This window comes from Macrotis lagotis, chromosome 1, assembly GCF_037893015.1.
Source record: "Macrotis lagotis isolate mMagLag1 chromosome 1, bilby.v1.9.chrom.fasta, whole genome shotgun sequence".
In the NCBI taxonomy this organism is placed as follows: domain Eukaryota; kingdom Metazoa; phylum Chordata; class Mammalia; order Peramelemorphia; family Peramelidae; genus Macrotis; species Macrotis lagotis.
In genome coordinates this window covers 228,456,161-228,472,954 of record NC_133658.1, presented here as the reverse complement: position 1 = coordinate 228,472,954, position 16,794 = coordinate 228,456,161, and the positions used below count along the sequence as shown (strand labels likewise).

At 38.9% G+C, this 16,794-nt stretch overlaps 1 protein-coding gene across 1 annotated transcript in view; it reads left to right on the top strand.

The window, feature by feature from the left end:
- Positions 1 to 731: 731 nt before the first annotated feature.
- The window catches only part of LOC141504613 (polycystin-1-like protein 2), a 157,984-nt gene continuing 141,921 nt past the window's right edge, over positions 732 to 16,794 (top strand). The window contains 4 exon segments of the mRNA XM_074209734.1: positions 732 to 891; positions 11,192 to 11,374; positions 13,437 to 13,547; positions 15,578 to 15,725. Of these exon segments, the coding sequence (XP_074065835.1) occupies positions 732 to 891; positions 11,192 to 11,374; positions 13,437 to 13,547; positions 15,578 to 15,725 (602 nt within the window).

Genomic DNA, 16,794 nt, shown 5'->3' with positions numbered 1-16,794 from the left:
ATATATATATATATATATATATCTTGTTTTCTCCAGTAGACTCTAAGTTCCTGGTAAGGTATATATATATATATATGTATATATATATATATATATATATACATATATATATATATATATATATATTTGTATATACAAGGCTTCTAAAGTCACTTTCACCTCTAAATCTATGATCCTATGATCTGTCCATAGTCATAAAGCTAGTAAGAATGAAAATCAGGATCTGATTTTCAAATATATATATGTATGAATAAATACAAAGCTATGGAAGGGCCACCTGCAGTTGGGGAAAGAGATGCTTGGGGTCTCTAAGGGTTGGAGGGAGAGGCAGGAGACAGGAGATGGAATATTGCCTATTCTGAACAACACACAAACCAGTTGTCTAGAAGGAAAAGTTGTCTAGAAGGAAAAATATGTGAAGAGAAATAATGGGTAATAAATTTGGAAGGGTAGAATGGAGTCAAAAACTGTGTTTCTGAAAACGAATAGCTCTGAGATATATCTTAGACATGGCTAATATAGCAATTTGTTTTGTTTAACTGTACATATTTAGGATAAAGGTTTTGTTTTTCTTTTTGGGGGGCAGTGGTGGGGAAAGGAGAGAAAATAGTTTTTTGATCACTGAAAAATAAATTTAAAAAAGAAAAAAAAGAATGAATAGTTCTAATGTATATCTTACATTTTTTTCTCTTTAACCAAGTCCTGACAATTATGTTTCCATCACAGGGTGGATGGTTTGGTTGGACATGTCCAATATAAGCTATAGTCACTGGCATGATGACCAGCCACCTTCTTTCTTAGCCAGATGTGGCTACATTATGAAGAATTCCCACTATGAATGGGCTGCAATGGAAAACTGCACTCAGGAGTTTGCCTTTATTTGTGAATTTGGTAAGTTCTCACCAGGATTTACAGAATTACTCTCCATTCTTCCTTGGTATACAGACAGATAGACATACACACACAAACATATCTATGAAAGTAATATTTATGTGCTCTTAGAAGGACATAATTTCTCAACATTCTATGGATTCTTTCCTTTCAGAGAAGTTATGTTTAATTTTCCCATATTAGGAGAGTCTAAGGACATGATTATTTAACACTTTTCTTCAAATGAAAATTAAAATGTATATATTCTAAGATAGCTGGTAATATTCTCCTTTGACAGTTATGAAAACTCCCCTTAACCTTAGTATTGTAGATGTTTGTAAGATGGTGTACCCATCCACTCCTGCAAAAAAAAAATCTTTCAGGTATATAAGGGACTACAGGTGCCATCTAGCCCTGCTCTATCATTTTACAAATAGGCCCACAATAATTAAATTATTTGCTCAAGGTCACCCAGGAAATGGAAGAGGTGGGATTCAAATTCAGGTCCTTTGACTTTAGGCTAGTTCTCTTTCCAATATGCCCCCTGCTGAATTCAACTTGGTGATTAACTGAGTTAAGCTGGATCTTTGGAACTAGAAAGGTCAGAGTTCTATCCTGGTGTACTGCCATCAATTCCTAGCCATGTGAACCTGGGCAAATCCCTTAATTTCTCTCAGACAACAATGTAATGTGGCTAGGTATATTATATGTATAAGAGCTATGTAAAACAATAATGTAGTGTGGCTAGGTGGCACAAATTTTTATATATATTATGTTATATGTATAAGAACTATAAGATTATAATAAAATAAGGCCAGGGGGCACAATGAAGTCAGGAAGATTCGTATTTATGACTTCAAATCCTGTCTAAGATACTTAGAAGTTGTATGACCCTGGCCATGTTACTTAATTCTGTTTGCCTTAATTTTCTCATCTATAAAATGAGAAATGGCAAACCACTCTAGTAACTTTGACAGTAAAACCTTGGATGGTGTCATGAGAATCAGATACAACTGAAATGACTGAACAACAACATATGTGAAACTATATAACTACAAATACAAATGTATCTGCATATGTTAGTGTCATATATGTATATATACAAACATAAGATATAGTCTATCCATATGAACTTTTCCAGATTAGTAACTGGTTCTTCAAGAATTTATGTTCTGGGAGGGGGGACAGCTAGGTAGGGCAGTGGATAGAATACTGGTCCTGGAGTCAGGAGAACCTGAGTTCAAATCCAGTTTCAGACACTTAACAGTTACCTAGCTGTGTGACCTTAACTTCATTGTATTAAATAAATAAAATTATTTTAAAAAAGAATTTATGCTCTGGTGGCATATCCTTTGAACAGAGAGGGCCACTTTCATCCCTCAATAAGTTAACAGAGGAGGATTTAAATGGAGTCATTGTTCTAAAATCAATCCCTTATCCCCTTGCTCAAGGTTGATAGTTTTTTCACCAGGCTGATCAGAGACTACTCTCTCAGTCCCTGGTTGAGTGAGAGAGATTTGGCAGACCCCCTCAATATCCTGCTGGACCTAGCCAGAAATGAAGACTGCAATAAGAGACAATACAAAGAAGACTAATGCTTTGGGGGATCAGATAGAATCAGACAAAATGTCAATTCTCTGGCACTCCATTCCCTATATGTTGATCCTTTGATCTGCTTTGCCCTGCATGCATCCTTGCTCTGGAAAAATAGTTATAACCCTTTGAATTTGAACATACTGGAACCAATAGAAAATAAAAGAATTTTAGACAGACAGACAGACAGACAGAGAGAGAGAGAGAGAGAGAGAGAGAGAGAGAGAGAGAGACATAGATATGAGGCTAGGGTTTAAAGAATCTTCTCTTTGCTATTGGATGCATGCCTTCTTGATTTATTCTTTGTCTTCTCCCAATTCAGACCTGATTCCCTTCCTCAGTACTGTTTTCTCCCCATTTAAAAGTCTACCTAATTACTGGCACACATCAACCCCAGAGACCCAGCTAGTCATTCTCTGACTAATGCAAAGTAATGACCTGATATTGAAGTTGTCACTTATTATCGGTGCAGTGCCCATACTCTTTGCCTAGGTTTCTGATCCCCTGCAGTCCAGAATATTTCCTAGGATCCTAGACCTTTGATCTTCCATCTTTTTTAAAAATTAATTAATTAATTTATTCTTATCTTTGTATGAATGATATTTTTTTTACACATTACTAAAATATTCTTGTTTAAGAGCAAACATAATACCCCTTCCCCCACCAAAATATAGACCCACATGAGCGATAAAAGACAGAGAAAAAATTAAAATTAAATAATAACAACAACAATAACAACAACAACAACAATAATAATAATAGGTGCCACCAGGTGGGGCAGTGGATGGAGCACCAGCCCTGGAGCCAGGAGCACCCAAGCCCAAATCTGGCCCCAGACACCCAACAATCACCTAGCTGTGTCACCCTGGGCAAACCACCCCAACCCCATTGCCCTGAAAAAACCAAAAAAAGAAAAAAAAGATCCAAAATAAAATAATAATAATATTAATAATAATAATAGTAGTAGTAGGGGCACCCAGGTGGTACAGCAGACAGAGTACTGGCCCTGGAACCAGGAGCACCCGGATCCAAATCTAGCTTCAGACACCCAACAATCACCCAGCTGTGCAGTCCCATGCAAGCCACTCAGCCCCATTTGCCCTGCAACCCCCCCTTAATAATAATAATAATAATAATAATAATAATAATAAAATGTGCTTCAGTCTGTGTTCCAACACCTCCAGCTCTGTTGCAGGTGGATCACATTCTTTATCATAAGTCCATCACAAAAGCTACTTCCATATTTTTCCAATGTTGCCATTGCTGATCGCAACCCCCTCCACTCATACTTCCCCACTATCATATACTATATTTTCTCTCTCCTTTCACTCTTTTGCTCTTCTTAAATGTGCTGTAGGGTAGCTGAGTAGTGCAGCAGACAGATCCCTGGCCCTGGTGCCAAGAGGCCCAGAGCCCACATAAGATCCCTTAGACCCAGCATCCACCCAGCCCTATGCTCCTGGATAGGCCATACAATCCCAGTCCCTTGCAGGAAGTAAAAAAAAAAGAAAATGTGTTATATCTGACCACTCTCCCTTCATAGTCCATCCTCTCCTCCATCACTCACATCCCCCCTTCCCCCTGTCCCCCTTCTCTCTTTCTTGCTCTAGATGTCTATACCCCACTGAGGTTTCCTTTCCTAGCCACCTCTAATGAGAGTGAAGGTTCCCTCATTCCCCCTTGCCTCCCCTCTTCCATATCATTGCAATAGGTCATTGTAATAAAAAATCTTATTATATGAAATATCTTAGCCTATTCCACCTCTCCTTTTTCTTTCTCCCATTACATTTCCCTTTTAGCCATTTTACACTATATTATATTTTCAAATTCATCTCTCTCCTGTGCTTCATCTATAAAAGCTCCTTCTATTAAATGAGAAGGTTCATATGAGTATAAACTCTCTATGCTTCACCTGAGTCCTGTATTTGAAGATCAAACTTTCTATTCAGCTCTGGCCATTACAACAGGAACATTTGAAATTCCCCTGGTTCATTCAAAGTCCATCTTTTTCCCCCTGGAAGAGGACATTCAATTTTGCTGGGTAGTTGATTCTCGGTTGCATTCTGAGCTCTTTTGCCTTCTGGAATATTATATTCCAAGCCCTATGAGTTTTTAATGTAGTTGCTGCTATGTCCTGTGTGATCCTGACTGCAGCTCCATGATATTTGAATTGTGTCCTTCTGGCTGCTTGTAATATTTTCTCTTTGACTTGGGAATTCTGGAACTTGGCTATAATATTCCTGGGGGTTGCTTTTTTGGATCTCTTTCTTGGGGAGATTGGTGGATTATCTCAGTTTCTATTTTGCCCCCTGCTTCTAGGATATCAGGTCAATTTTCCTGTAGTAATTCTTCGAAAATGATGTCAAGGTTCTTTTCCTGATCATGACTTTCAGGTATTCCAATAATTTTTAAATTATCTTTCCTGAATCTGTTTTCCATATCAGTTGTTTTTTCAACGAGATGTTTCACATTTTTTTTGAATTTTTCATTCTTTTGGTTTTGAAGTATTGTGTCTTGATTTCTCATAAAATCAACAGCTTCCCTCAGTTCCATTCTAGATCTGAAGGATTTGTTTTCCTCAGAGAGCTTTCTTACCTCTTTTTTTTTTCATCTGGCTAATTCTGCTTTTTAAAGCATTCTTCTCCTCAATAGCTTTTTTTTAGGTTTTTGCAAGGCAAACAGGGTTAAGTGGCTTGTCCAAGGCCACACAGCTAGGTAATTATTAAGTGTCTGAGATCACATTTGAAACCGGTGCTTTATCCACTATGCCACCTAGCTGCCCCTCCTCAATAGCTTTTTGAACTGTTTTATCCATTTGACCTATGCTGGTTTTTAATTTAATATTTATTCTCATTTTGTACAAATAATTTTTTATATACATTAATAATATATTCTTGTTTAAGAGTAAACAAAATACCCCCTCTCCCAAAAAAATATAGACTCGCTTGAGTGATAGAGTAAAGGGGAGAGAAAAAAATTAAAATTAAAATTAAAAAAATAATAGTAATAATTGTAAGTATGGCCAGGTTGTGCAGTGGATGGAGCACCAGCCCTGGAGCCAGGAGCACCCGAGCCCATATCTGGCCCCATACACCCAACAATCACCCAGCTGCGTGACATACAAGCCACCCCAACCCCACTGCCCTGCAAAAACCAAAAAAAAAAAAAGAAAAAAAAAGACCCAAAATAAAATAAAATAGTAATAATAGTAGGGGTATCTGGGTGGCAGACAGAGCACTGGCCCTTGAGCCCGGAGCACCCGGGTCCAAATCCAGCCTCAGACACCCAACGGTCACTTTGCTATGTGGCCCCAGGCAGGCCACCCAGCCCCATTTGCCCTGCACCCCCCCCAAATATTAATAATAAAAAATGTGCTTCAGTCTGTGTTCCAACACCACCAACTCTGTCACAGGTGGATCACATTGTTTATGATAAGTCCATCACAAAAGTTACTTCCATATTTTTCCACTGTTGCCATTGCTGATCACATCTCCCTCCTTTGGTATTTCTCCACTACCATGTACTATATTTTCTCTCTCCTTTCACTCTGACTCTGCTGTAGGGTAGCTGAGTGGCACAGCAAACAGATCCCTGGCTGTGGGGCCAAGAGGCCCCGAGCCCCCATACCACCCCTTAGGCGCAGTATCCACCCGGCCCTATGGTCCTGGAAAGGCCATCCAATCCCAGCCCCTTGCAAGAAGTAAAAAAGAAAATGTGTTATATTTGACCACTCTCCCCCCATGGTCCATCCTATCCTCCATCATTCATATCCCCACCCCTTTCCCTTTTCCCCCTTCTCTCCTTCTTACTCCAGATGTCTATACCCCATTGAGTATATATACTGTTTCCTCTCCTAGCCACTTCTGATGAGAGAGAAGATTCCCTCATTCCCCCTTGTCTCCCTGTTTCCATATCATTGCAATAGCTCGTTGTAATGAAGAAAAATCTTATTATATAAAATATCTTAGCCTATTCCTCCTCTCCTTTTTCTTTCTCCCATTACATTTCCCTTTTTTCTATTGACTCCATTTTTACACCACAATATATCTGCAAATTCAGTTTTCTCCTGTGCTTCATCTATAAAACCTCCTTCTACCTGCTCTGTTAACTGAGAAGGTTCATATGAGTATTATCAGTGTCATTTTTCTATACAGAAATACATGCAGTTCATCATCATTAAGTCCCTCATATTTTCTACTTCTCCTCCACTCTCTATGCTTCACATGAGTCCTGTATCTGAAGATCAAACCTTCTGTTCAGCTCTGGCCATTCCAACAGGAACATTTGAAATTCCCTTGGTTCATTGAAAGTCCATCTTTTTCCCTGGAAGAGGACATTCAGTTTTGCTGGGTAGTTGATGCTTGGTTGCATTCTAAGTTCTTTTGCCTTCTGGTATATTATATTCTAAGCCCCACGGGCTTTTAATGTAGTTGCTGCTAAGCCCTGTGTGATCCTGACTGCAACTCCATGATATTTGAATTGTGTCCTTCTGGCTACTTGTAATATTTTCTCTTTGACTTGGGAGTTCCGGAACTTGGCTATAATATTCCTGGGGGTTGGTTCTTTGGGATTTCTTTCTCTGGAGGATTGGTGGATTCTCTCCATTTCTATTTTGCCCTCTGCTTCTAGAATATCAGGGCAATTTTCCTGTAGTAATTCTTTGAAAATGATGTCAAGGCTCTTTTCCTGATTATGACTTTCAGGTATTTCAATAATTTTTAGATTATCTTTCCTAAATCTGTTTTCCATATCAGTTGTTTTTTCAATGAGATGTTTCACATTTTCTTCGAATTTTTCATTCTTTTGGTTTTGAAGTATTGAGTCCCGATTTGTTGTAAATTCAGCAATCTCCCTGAGTTCTATTCTTTGTCTGAAAGATTTGTTTTCCTCAGAGAGCTTTCTTATCTCTTTTTCCATCTGGCCAATTCTGCTTTTTATTAAAGCATTCTTCTCCTCAATAACTTTTTGAACTGTTTCTTCCATTTGACCTAAGCTGGTTTTTAGCATGCTATTTTCTTCAGCATTATTTTGGATTTCCTTGACTAAGCTGTTGACTTCATTTTCATGTTTTTCCTGCATCTCTCTCATTTCTTTTCCTGGTTTTTCTTCTAACTCCCTTATTTGATTTTCAAAGTCTTTTTTGATCTCTGTCATAGCCTGAGCCCAATTTCTGTTTTTCTTGGAGTCTTTAGATGCAGGAGTTTGTGCTTCTTCTTCTTCAGACTGAGTGTTTTGATCCTTCTTGGGCTCACAGGCAAAATATTTCTCAATGGTGTTCCTCTTTTTTCTCTGCTTGCTCATTTTCCCAGCCTAAGCCTGTTTTGGGGGTGCTTCCTGAGCTTTTGGGACACTCCCACAAGGGTCTCAGTGTGTGAGGCTCTGTCCTCCCTCCTGGCCTGTGAATAACCATAAGTGCCCCCCTCTGCCATGGATCTGGGGTGGGGAGGCTGCTGCTGTTCTATGGGGGGGCCTAGACTGCGATCAGGATCTGAATGTGGTCAGAACCCTAGAGTCTTGTTCCAGGGGCAGAGGACAGAGCTCGGCAGTCTCTCTTCACTCCCCTCCCTAGGTTCGATGGGCTCATACCCTGGGGGCTCCTGCTCACTGCTCTACCTGCTTCTGTTTCCTGAATCTGGGCTGCTGTGGCCATGCTGCTTGCTGTGTGCCCTGAGGGCTGGGCTTCACGTGCTCGCTCTGGCAGAGGTCCCCCGCTGTTCCCCCAGGTTGTGCTTGGTGCTCCCTGGAGTGTAGCTCAGGAAACTTCCCACTGCTGTGAGCCCCAGAGCTCTGGCAGGCCACCCCTCTGGCAGGCCGCCCCTCCAACCCTGGGGAGCAGAGCCTTTCTGCTCTTTTGCAGGTTACCTTGCGTAGGAGAACTGCCTCACTGGATCCCTCTGTGGGTTCTGTCTCTCAAAAAGTTAGAGTCCTTAGTTTATTAGTTTTATGAGAGAGTGCCTAAGAGACGTTCCTCTCTTGTCGCCATCTTGGCTCCACCCCTATGCTGGTTTTTAATATGTTATTTTCTTCAGCATTTTTTTGGATCTCCTTGACTAATCTGGGTTGAACTTCTTTTTCATGTTTTTCTTGCATCTCTCTCATTTCTTTTCCCAATTTTCTCCAGGTTGTGCCTGGTGCTCCTCCAGTGTAGGTCAAGAAACTTCCCCCACAGCTGTGAGCCAAAGCTCACAGAACCCTGGGACTGCCTCTGGGAGGCTGAAGTTCCTTCTCTCTGGTAGGCCACCCCTCTGACCCCGTGGAGCCCAGCCTTTCCACTCTTTTCCAGGTTACCTTGGGTTGGAGAATTGCCTCACTGGATCCCTCTGTGGGTTCTGTCTCTCAAAAATTCAGTTAGAGTCCTTATTTTATAAGTTTGGAAATACCAGCGAGAGAGCACCTAAGAGACGATCCTCTCCTGTCACCATCTTGGTTCCACTCCTATGATCCTTCTTCCATCTTTGATAGCGCTCTGATCTCTCAAGTCTTATGAGATCACTTTATTGCTATTATTTATTGTCTAGGCCTGACTTTGAGTACTGGTAATGCATAATAAAGGAGAAAGAGTATGAGCTTTGGAATTTAATTTTTGGTTTGAATTTCAATTTTTGCCTGTACTACCATGTGACCTTTGGTAAATCTCATAATTTCTCAGAGCCTCATTTTTCTTTTCTTTTTAAATTTTTTTTTAAAAATTTCTTAAAAGTTTTAAATTCTTTTTTGAGCCTCATTTTTATGAACTATAAAGAGTCAGACTTTAGTCTTAAGACCTTTAAGATTCTTTTCAACTCTAAATCTATGATCCTATGATTCACAGTCCCTAACTTAATGGCTAATCAGATTTCTGATCTCTGGCTCCTTTTGGCAAATACTTTGGGGTCCTTCTTTGTATTTAAGCTACTAAACTTCCATCTTTACATCAGTTCAACCATTCCTATTTTCTTCTTCACCATATCAATCTATAATTACCTATATTTCTGGCACCTGCATTCCTGATCAGTTCAGGAAAACCAGGCTAATGGTTTGAATTAACTTCTTCTGGTTATAGGCAATTTGGTGAACTTGGGAGAGAATTTGGTGCCATCATCACAATTATTGGTAATAGTTGATTCCTTCCTTCCCCACTGATTAACATATATATATAATGTGTGTGTGTCTTTTCTCCTTCATTGACCAACCTAAAGTAATCCTCAAAAAAAAAATCTGCCCTACCAAAAGACCATACTCACCAGATATGTCAAGGGCCATGACTAGATCTTAAAAAGCAGATCATATCGATTAAGGAGGGGAGTAGTTGTTCCTACTATAAGTGGAATGAGGGTAGGGGAACACTTGTGGATTCAGTTAGCAGTGATGCTCTTATTACTGAGGTTACCAGTGGAGTTATCTAAGTCCATTTCTGTGTACCACAAGCTGATTAAAAGAATGTTTGATGGGAAAATTCTCTGTCTTGGAGGCAGACCAACCACCAACCACTTGACTTGGCAAGTGTTACCTTCAGTGTTAGAAGGGAAGAAAATATTTTTCTTGGTATCTTGATGTTAATTTCCAGTTCCTTTGACAAAGGGAAAGGACTCAGAAAAGCTATTCTTGAAAAAAATTGTGTTTTTATTTTAGATTTAAGCAGCTAAAAGAGCATTTCTACATATAAAGAACACAAAAGGGATAATATATGAAACTGTAAATCTCCACTTGATAGTTCATTGCTTTCTTAAAAAAATTCACACACACACACACACACACACACACACACACACACACATATGTCTTGCTTGTCCATGTTTCCTTCTGACCTTCAGAAAGTATTTTTACAAATACAATAATTAATGAGCTCGGGGCAGCTAGGTGGCATAGTGGATAAAGCACCGGCCCTGGAGTCAGGAGTACCTGGGTTCAAATCCGGTCTCAGACACGTAATAATTACCTAGCTGTGTGGCCTTGGGCAAGCCACTTAACACCGTTTGCCTTGCAAAAACCTAAAAAATTAAAAAAATTAAATGAGCTTGTGATATGGAATCATCATTACCCAGCCCTTTAGTGTTCTCTGTGCTAAAGACTTCAGGAAGTTTGAGATTCTCTACGGGGATCATAGTGAACATAATAATATCATAGAAAAATCACTTAAAAGTTACTGCAAATCTTTAATTTCATAAATGAGAAAGCTGAGGGTTATTGGTGAACAAATTTGACCCAGTTCATATTGGCAGTGAACAGCAGAGCTGGCATTTGAACACAGGTCCTCTGACTCCAGAGATTCATGTAACACAAAAAGAACATTTAAAAAAGACACATAGTGTCTTTTCATATAGATAGTACCATATTTTCCCATCCTGTGAGACTCTTATCCATAGATTCAACAAAGAAGTTCTGTCTTACATACTAGGAGCCTTCCTCAATTTCCCTCTACAAGTCTTACATATTTAATAACTGTTGAATTGAATTTGATTTGAAAGTTTCCCAAAAAACTAGACTCCCTAGAGATGCCCTGCTCTAGGATCTCTATTATCACTCTTTTCCTTTCTCCTGACAACCCAGCAGATTATGTAGTCAAAGGACTAATTTAGAAATTAAAAAAAAATCAGCTTTTATAGATTGACTGTAGGCTTCCCAGTAGGAGACTTGCTAGGTACCCTCCTATGAATTTTTGGCAATACTTGTTGCCTTTCTGTCCCTATATCAGTGAACTGGACTTCCTAACTGTGGTAACAAAGAAGTCTTTTCTCCTTGGCCACAGGATTTGGCCATAGCCTAGCCTGTGAAGGTTCCAATGCCACCATGCACTGTGGTTCAGGAGAAGTCATTCAGATTGATGATGGCTTCTATGGACGGCAGACTCCCCATTACTGCATGATGAATGTAGCTAAGCCCGAAGAGCAAGAAGAGTGTGATGGGATCAGCATCCGAGATGAAATAGCAGGTGAGACTCTAACTGCTCTCTCTGAAACTTTGTTCTAAGGTTATATTCTAAAGTAATGTCTGCAACATCCTTCCTTGGAAGGAGAGTGTGTCAGAACCACTCTGTTGTGGAGTGATAGATATGATAGAGCCACTGATTTGTGGTTCATGATGGTTGTGGTTCATGTTACAGATTAACATGGATGACAGGAAAATTCTCTATCTTGAAAACTGGATATGAGATTTTAAGTAATAAGTTCTGTGTGGGGGTGCAAATAAACAATTTATGAGAGGAAAGATAGGGTATTTTTAGTGAGGTATAAGTCAGTAATGGAAATAGAATATTAGGTTGGAGAAGAAAAGGCTGAGGGCTATGGTTGCTGTCTTCAAGTATTTGAAGAACTATGCTATAGAAGAGGGATTGGATATGTTTTGTTTGATCTCAGAAGACAGAACTAATATCAATGAATAGAAATTGCAAAGAAGAGATGAATTTAAGTTTAATGTTAGGAATGGTCTTTTTCAGGTAGTAGTGGTTTTTCTCTCACTGAAAGTATTCAAACAGCCATAATTTTTTCAAGGATGAGTTGAGTTTGATGGTCAGTAGAGTCCCTTCTAAATGTAAAGTTCTATGATTATGTAAAACATAACATGGCAGTAAAAAAAAAGGCTAATAGTAGAAGCAACTGGGTGACTCAGGGACAAAGTGCTGGGCCTAGAGTCAGGAAGACCTGCATTCTTGCTAGTTAAGTGACCTTGGGCACTTCACTTAACTCTTATCTGGCTCAATTTCTTCATCTGAAAAGTGGATAATAATAGCATCTATCTTCCAGGACTATGAGATAATTTTTGTAAAAAGCTTTGCAAACCATAAAGCACCATTTAAATGGTAGCCATTGTTATGGTATAGCATTATTGCTATTGTTGTTGTTGTTGTTGTTGTTGTTATATCCTAGGCTGCTGCACTGAGAAGAAGTTTCCAGAACAAGGGAGTTTTTAGTTGTACTATAATACAGTTACATCCAGGCATTCTAGGGCACTATGTTTCATTCTGGTCAACATATTTTAGGAAGCATGTTGACAAAGTGCAATGTGTCCAGATAAAGATAGCTTAGATGGTAAGGGAAAATTCTATATGAGGTTTGATCAATGGAAATAGGAATATTTAGCATGCAAGAAAGAAGACTTAGGGGAACTTAGTAGTTTTTTCAAATATTTGAAGGGCTATTAGATTTGGAATGATTGATCCCAGAAAGTAAAACTAGGACAATTAGTTGAAGCTGCCTATTAAAAGTAAGCTAAAAATTTCCCAAAATAACCTAAATTAAATTGGTCTCATGCAACCATTCTGGAACCAGCTCTTATGGCTTAGAATTGTTGTTGTTAAAACTGTTGGTTGTAAAGTTTCAGGGTAAACACTTATACCTTGGAAACTGCAAATTGTAAAATCAGAGTTTGATTTATTGTTTTGTTCATTATCTGAATTTTAAAAAATGATGGAGAAAATAATATTAATACAAGTTAAACTAGAACATTGTTGTTGAGGTTGGGTTTATTTTCCTCTGGAGATCTGGTTGTTAAACATTTCCAGTGCACCTCTGATTAGGAGGTTCCTCCTCAATGAAGTATTCTGGCAGAATGAACATTTGTCAGAGATATTGAGAAGGGGATTCCATGACAGGTAGAGGGTTGGTTTAGATAGGGTCTGAGGTCTTTTTATAATTCTGAGATTCTGTGAATGTAGAACTGAGAGAGAGCTGTTGATTTGTTAACTAGCAGGTGTCCCTGTCATTGAACAAGTTTTGAGAACTTTTCCCATTAGCCCTGGAGCTCAGCCTCAGGCCCTCTTAGCTGATCTGAATCCAGCTTCCTTTGTAGGATTTGTAGAATTTTGGGGGCTGTCCATAGGGTTCCTTTGTGTTTCTTGAAATTCCCCTCCTGCCAACAAATACTCTCTGCTTTTGGCAGAATTGGTTTTTTTCTGCAGGTTCGTTGCAACTGTTAGAGAAAAAAAATATCTCTGAAACATTTTTTCCCTTTTTCTTGTATGTCATACTCGTCCCTATGGACTGTAATATTCCCAGGACAGTGCCATGGACTCCAGGCATGCCAGGTGGCAGCAGATGGGGCATTCTTTGGAGATATGTGCCCTTCTCTTGGCAGTTACCTTTGGATCCAATACCATTGTGTGGAAGGTGAGTGGTCTAAATGGGCTGTAGGGGTGAAAGAATGAGCCAGGATGGTATTGTGACTCACAGAAAGATAAATAATTGATTCTCAGAGCAGGGTCTTCAACCTTCCTTCATATCTCAGCATCCTGAAGGAACATCTCACAGTCAGATTTATCTTATAAAGACATAGGATGCCCAGGCATAACATAGGTATATCACAAACAAAAGTCATTTTACTAAAAAAAAAAGTCATCTCTGATTTCAGCCAGACTTCCTTTTTTTTGATCCTTAATTAAAACAAATGTGCTCCTTAAGATTTCTGACTGAAAAACTTCAACTTTATGCTCAAAAGGAAGGCATCCATTTATCCCAAAGTCATTACATTTTGCTTCTTCTTGAGTATTATGTCCCAGAGCTAACCTCTGCCATCACTAGTGACAATGATACAGTGTGTCATATTCTCCAAGCATTTCTATTCAGTTACATTTTCAGTTCACTGTACCAACTAGCTGCTTCTATTTATTTATTTATTTGTTTGTTTGTTTGCTTGTTTGTTTGTTTATTTATTTTTAGGTTTTTGCAAGGCAATGGGATTAAGTAGCCTGCCCAAGGCCACACAGCTAGGCAATTATTAAGTGTCTCAGGCTGGATTTGAACTCAGGTACTTCTGACTCCAGGGCCGGTGCTCTATCCACTGTGCCACCTAGCTGTCCCAAGCTGCTTCTAATAATAAGTAAAAAAGAAAGAATGAACATTGGTCTACAGACCAGTCATCCATATAATTTTTGAAAAATATTAGTTTTTATTAAAATAATGAAAGGCAGCATGGCATAGTTGATAAAGTTCTGGACTTAGAATCCAGATGGATTCTAGGGAGATCTGACTTCAAATTCCTCTAACACTTGACCATGGTCAAGTTGTTTAACTTTTGTATTTTTCAGGTTATTTTCTAGAATTTAGCTTCTAGACAGAGTTAGGTTATGATCTGTGTGTTGGTAAAAGATGTTCTCACATAAGGAGTTCCTTACATTGATGACATTTGAGATTGTTTACTTATTTGTGTATTAAAATAGCTCTTAGCAATATTTCACCACTAATTATAAACAAAGTTATTCACTTCAGAAAAAGATTTAAAGAAATATAAGAACTTGGTGGTCCTTTGATGCTATTAATTATAGAGGTCTCATTGTGGAATGAAGATGACCCTGGGTTCTCAAAAACAATGAGAGTGCAAATTTCAGCAGTTTCTATCCAGCTATGAATAAGACTCTGGCAGCAAACTGGAATAGTTCCTGTTGCCTGAGAGTAAGCCTAAGTTTTGAAGGGCTTTTCACCAAGTTAGCTACAGGATGATGATTTTTTTTTCTGTCATAGCAATTTTTGAAGAGTCATAGAAGAATTACAAATATATTTGTGGAGAAAGTGTTCAGATTAGCAGTCATAAATCTTTGAAATATTGACAAATAATTTCAGTATAATTAGGCACCTCCTCCCAATAAACCCCAACAAGTCTGGGTTTGAAGCCCAGATTTTCTGACTCTAGCATTCCTTCTAGTATGCCCCAATTCCTCTAGTACTTATGTAGGTAAATTAGTTTTCTTTTAAGACTTTAACTACTCTTTCTATTTACCTATGTTCTTATATTTCTTTTATTCTAGATAAAATTCATAAAGAAAGAGAACAATCAGGTCATCTGACATGCTGTGAGTCTATATAAAATAGTTTATGTGCAGACTATAAAATATAGTCAGTGATGGACTCTTTCCAAATAGAAACAAATCTCTGAGGTTACCATCCTTCTCTCTCCATTAATCCGTTTCTCCATTCTGGTCTTTGATGCTCAAGTTTGCATTAAAGTTAATTTACTGTAAATTGCTTAAACTTGTGCAATTGGCCACCTTAGTAAACTCCAAGCTTCTTCCAAGATGCTTCTTAAAAGGGCGTTGACTTTCCCTTCTGGACATTTTCAAACATGTTTGGACAGAGGAGAAGAGTTTTTAAATGTATGGAAGGTTGTTTCATCACAGTGACACCCAGCATCCCATGTTGCACAGGTCTGCAAGTTATTTTGCCTGATTCGTGTTTCATCTTTGATAATATCACCATTTCTCTGATGTGGCTGCTCTCACCCTATACTGGAAACCTGTCCTGTGTTATCAATACTGGTGATGGTACAGTTATTGATCCATACTATCCCCCAAGGTAAGAGAAGATTGGACTACACTTAGTAACGTATGTTTGCAGGACAGTCATCAATCACTTATTTCTACCATTGACTGGACTTGAGGCAGCTTAAAACATTCAGGATAGATGTGTACACTATTTCATGACCAGTGTGTTTTGAGCCGGAGTTGTAACTAGCATGAAGTAAATGGGGTTTTCATCAGGGTACCAACACCTAGAGGGGCATGCTTCCTTCTCTGAATGAGTACACTTCTTTCCCATAGCTACTGTTTTCTGTTTTCTGTACTGGTTCTGTACTGGTCTCTTATGTCACCCCCCCCCAAAAAAAACCAAACAACAAAAAAAGTAACTTTCAACTCTTATTGACATTCTTGAGATGTCCTGGTTTCCTCCAAATTCTTCAGTGCTCCCAGGGATAGAGTAGACCCTGCCCTTCTATTCCTCTTACCGGGGTCTAGGGGACCTGTAGGCTCTGGCTCCAGTTAGACACAATAGCCAGAGGGAAAAGGGAAACCCATAGCCCTTAGGACCAGCTAGAAAGTCACTATGGTCACGCAGTGTGGACCTAGCCTGCAGTTTACCCAGCCAGGGCCAGATAAGTTACAATGGCCCTTGTTCCCAGGCCCTCAGATCATCTAATGGAAAGGGATGAAGAAAGAGACCTGGCTTCCAGCTCTGACACTACTGTTTAGACATTGTATACCTTGAACAAATCATTTAATTTCAATGAGCCATATTTTCTTTACTTTTAAAAGAGGGATTAATTTGCAAAATTTTATCAGGAGCTTACTTATTTAGAACTATTCATACCCAGTGGTATGCTGGAGCCTGCTCAAACTGGTTCCCAAGAGTAGATTGTTAAATTTTGTGTCAATTATTTACACCACAGAAATCAGCAAATGTTCCAAATTGAGTCTTATTTATCATTGTCTCTAGACATAAGAGAGAGCTGGATAAAATATGAATAATGCATATTAATTCAGAAGTATTCCTGAGTACATTTTTTTTCCTTCTAGAGAGTCCATGGTTAAACATTTACCAACATAGCTCATACTCCAAGACCACTTTTGCTTTTTATGGTGCTCGC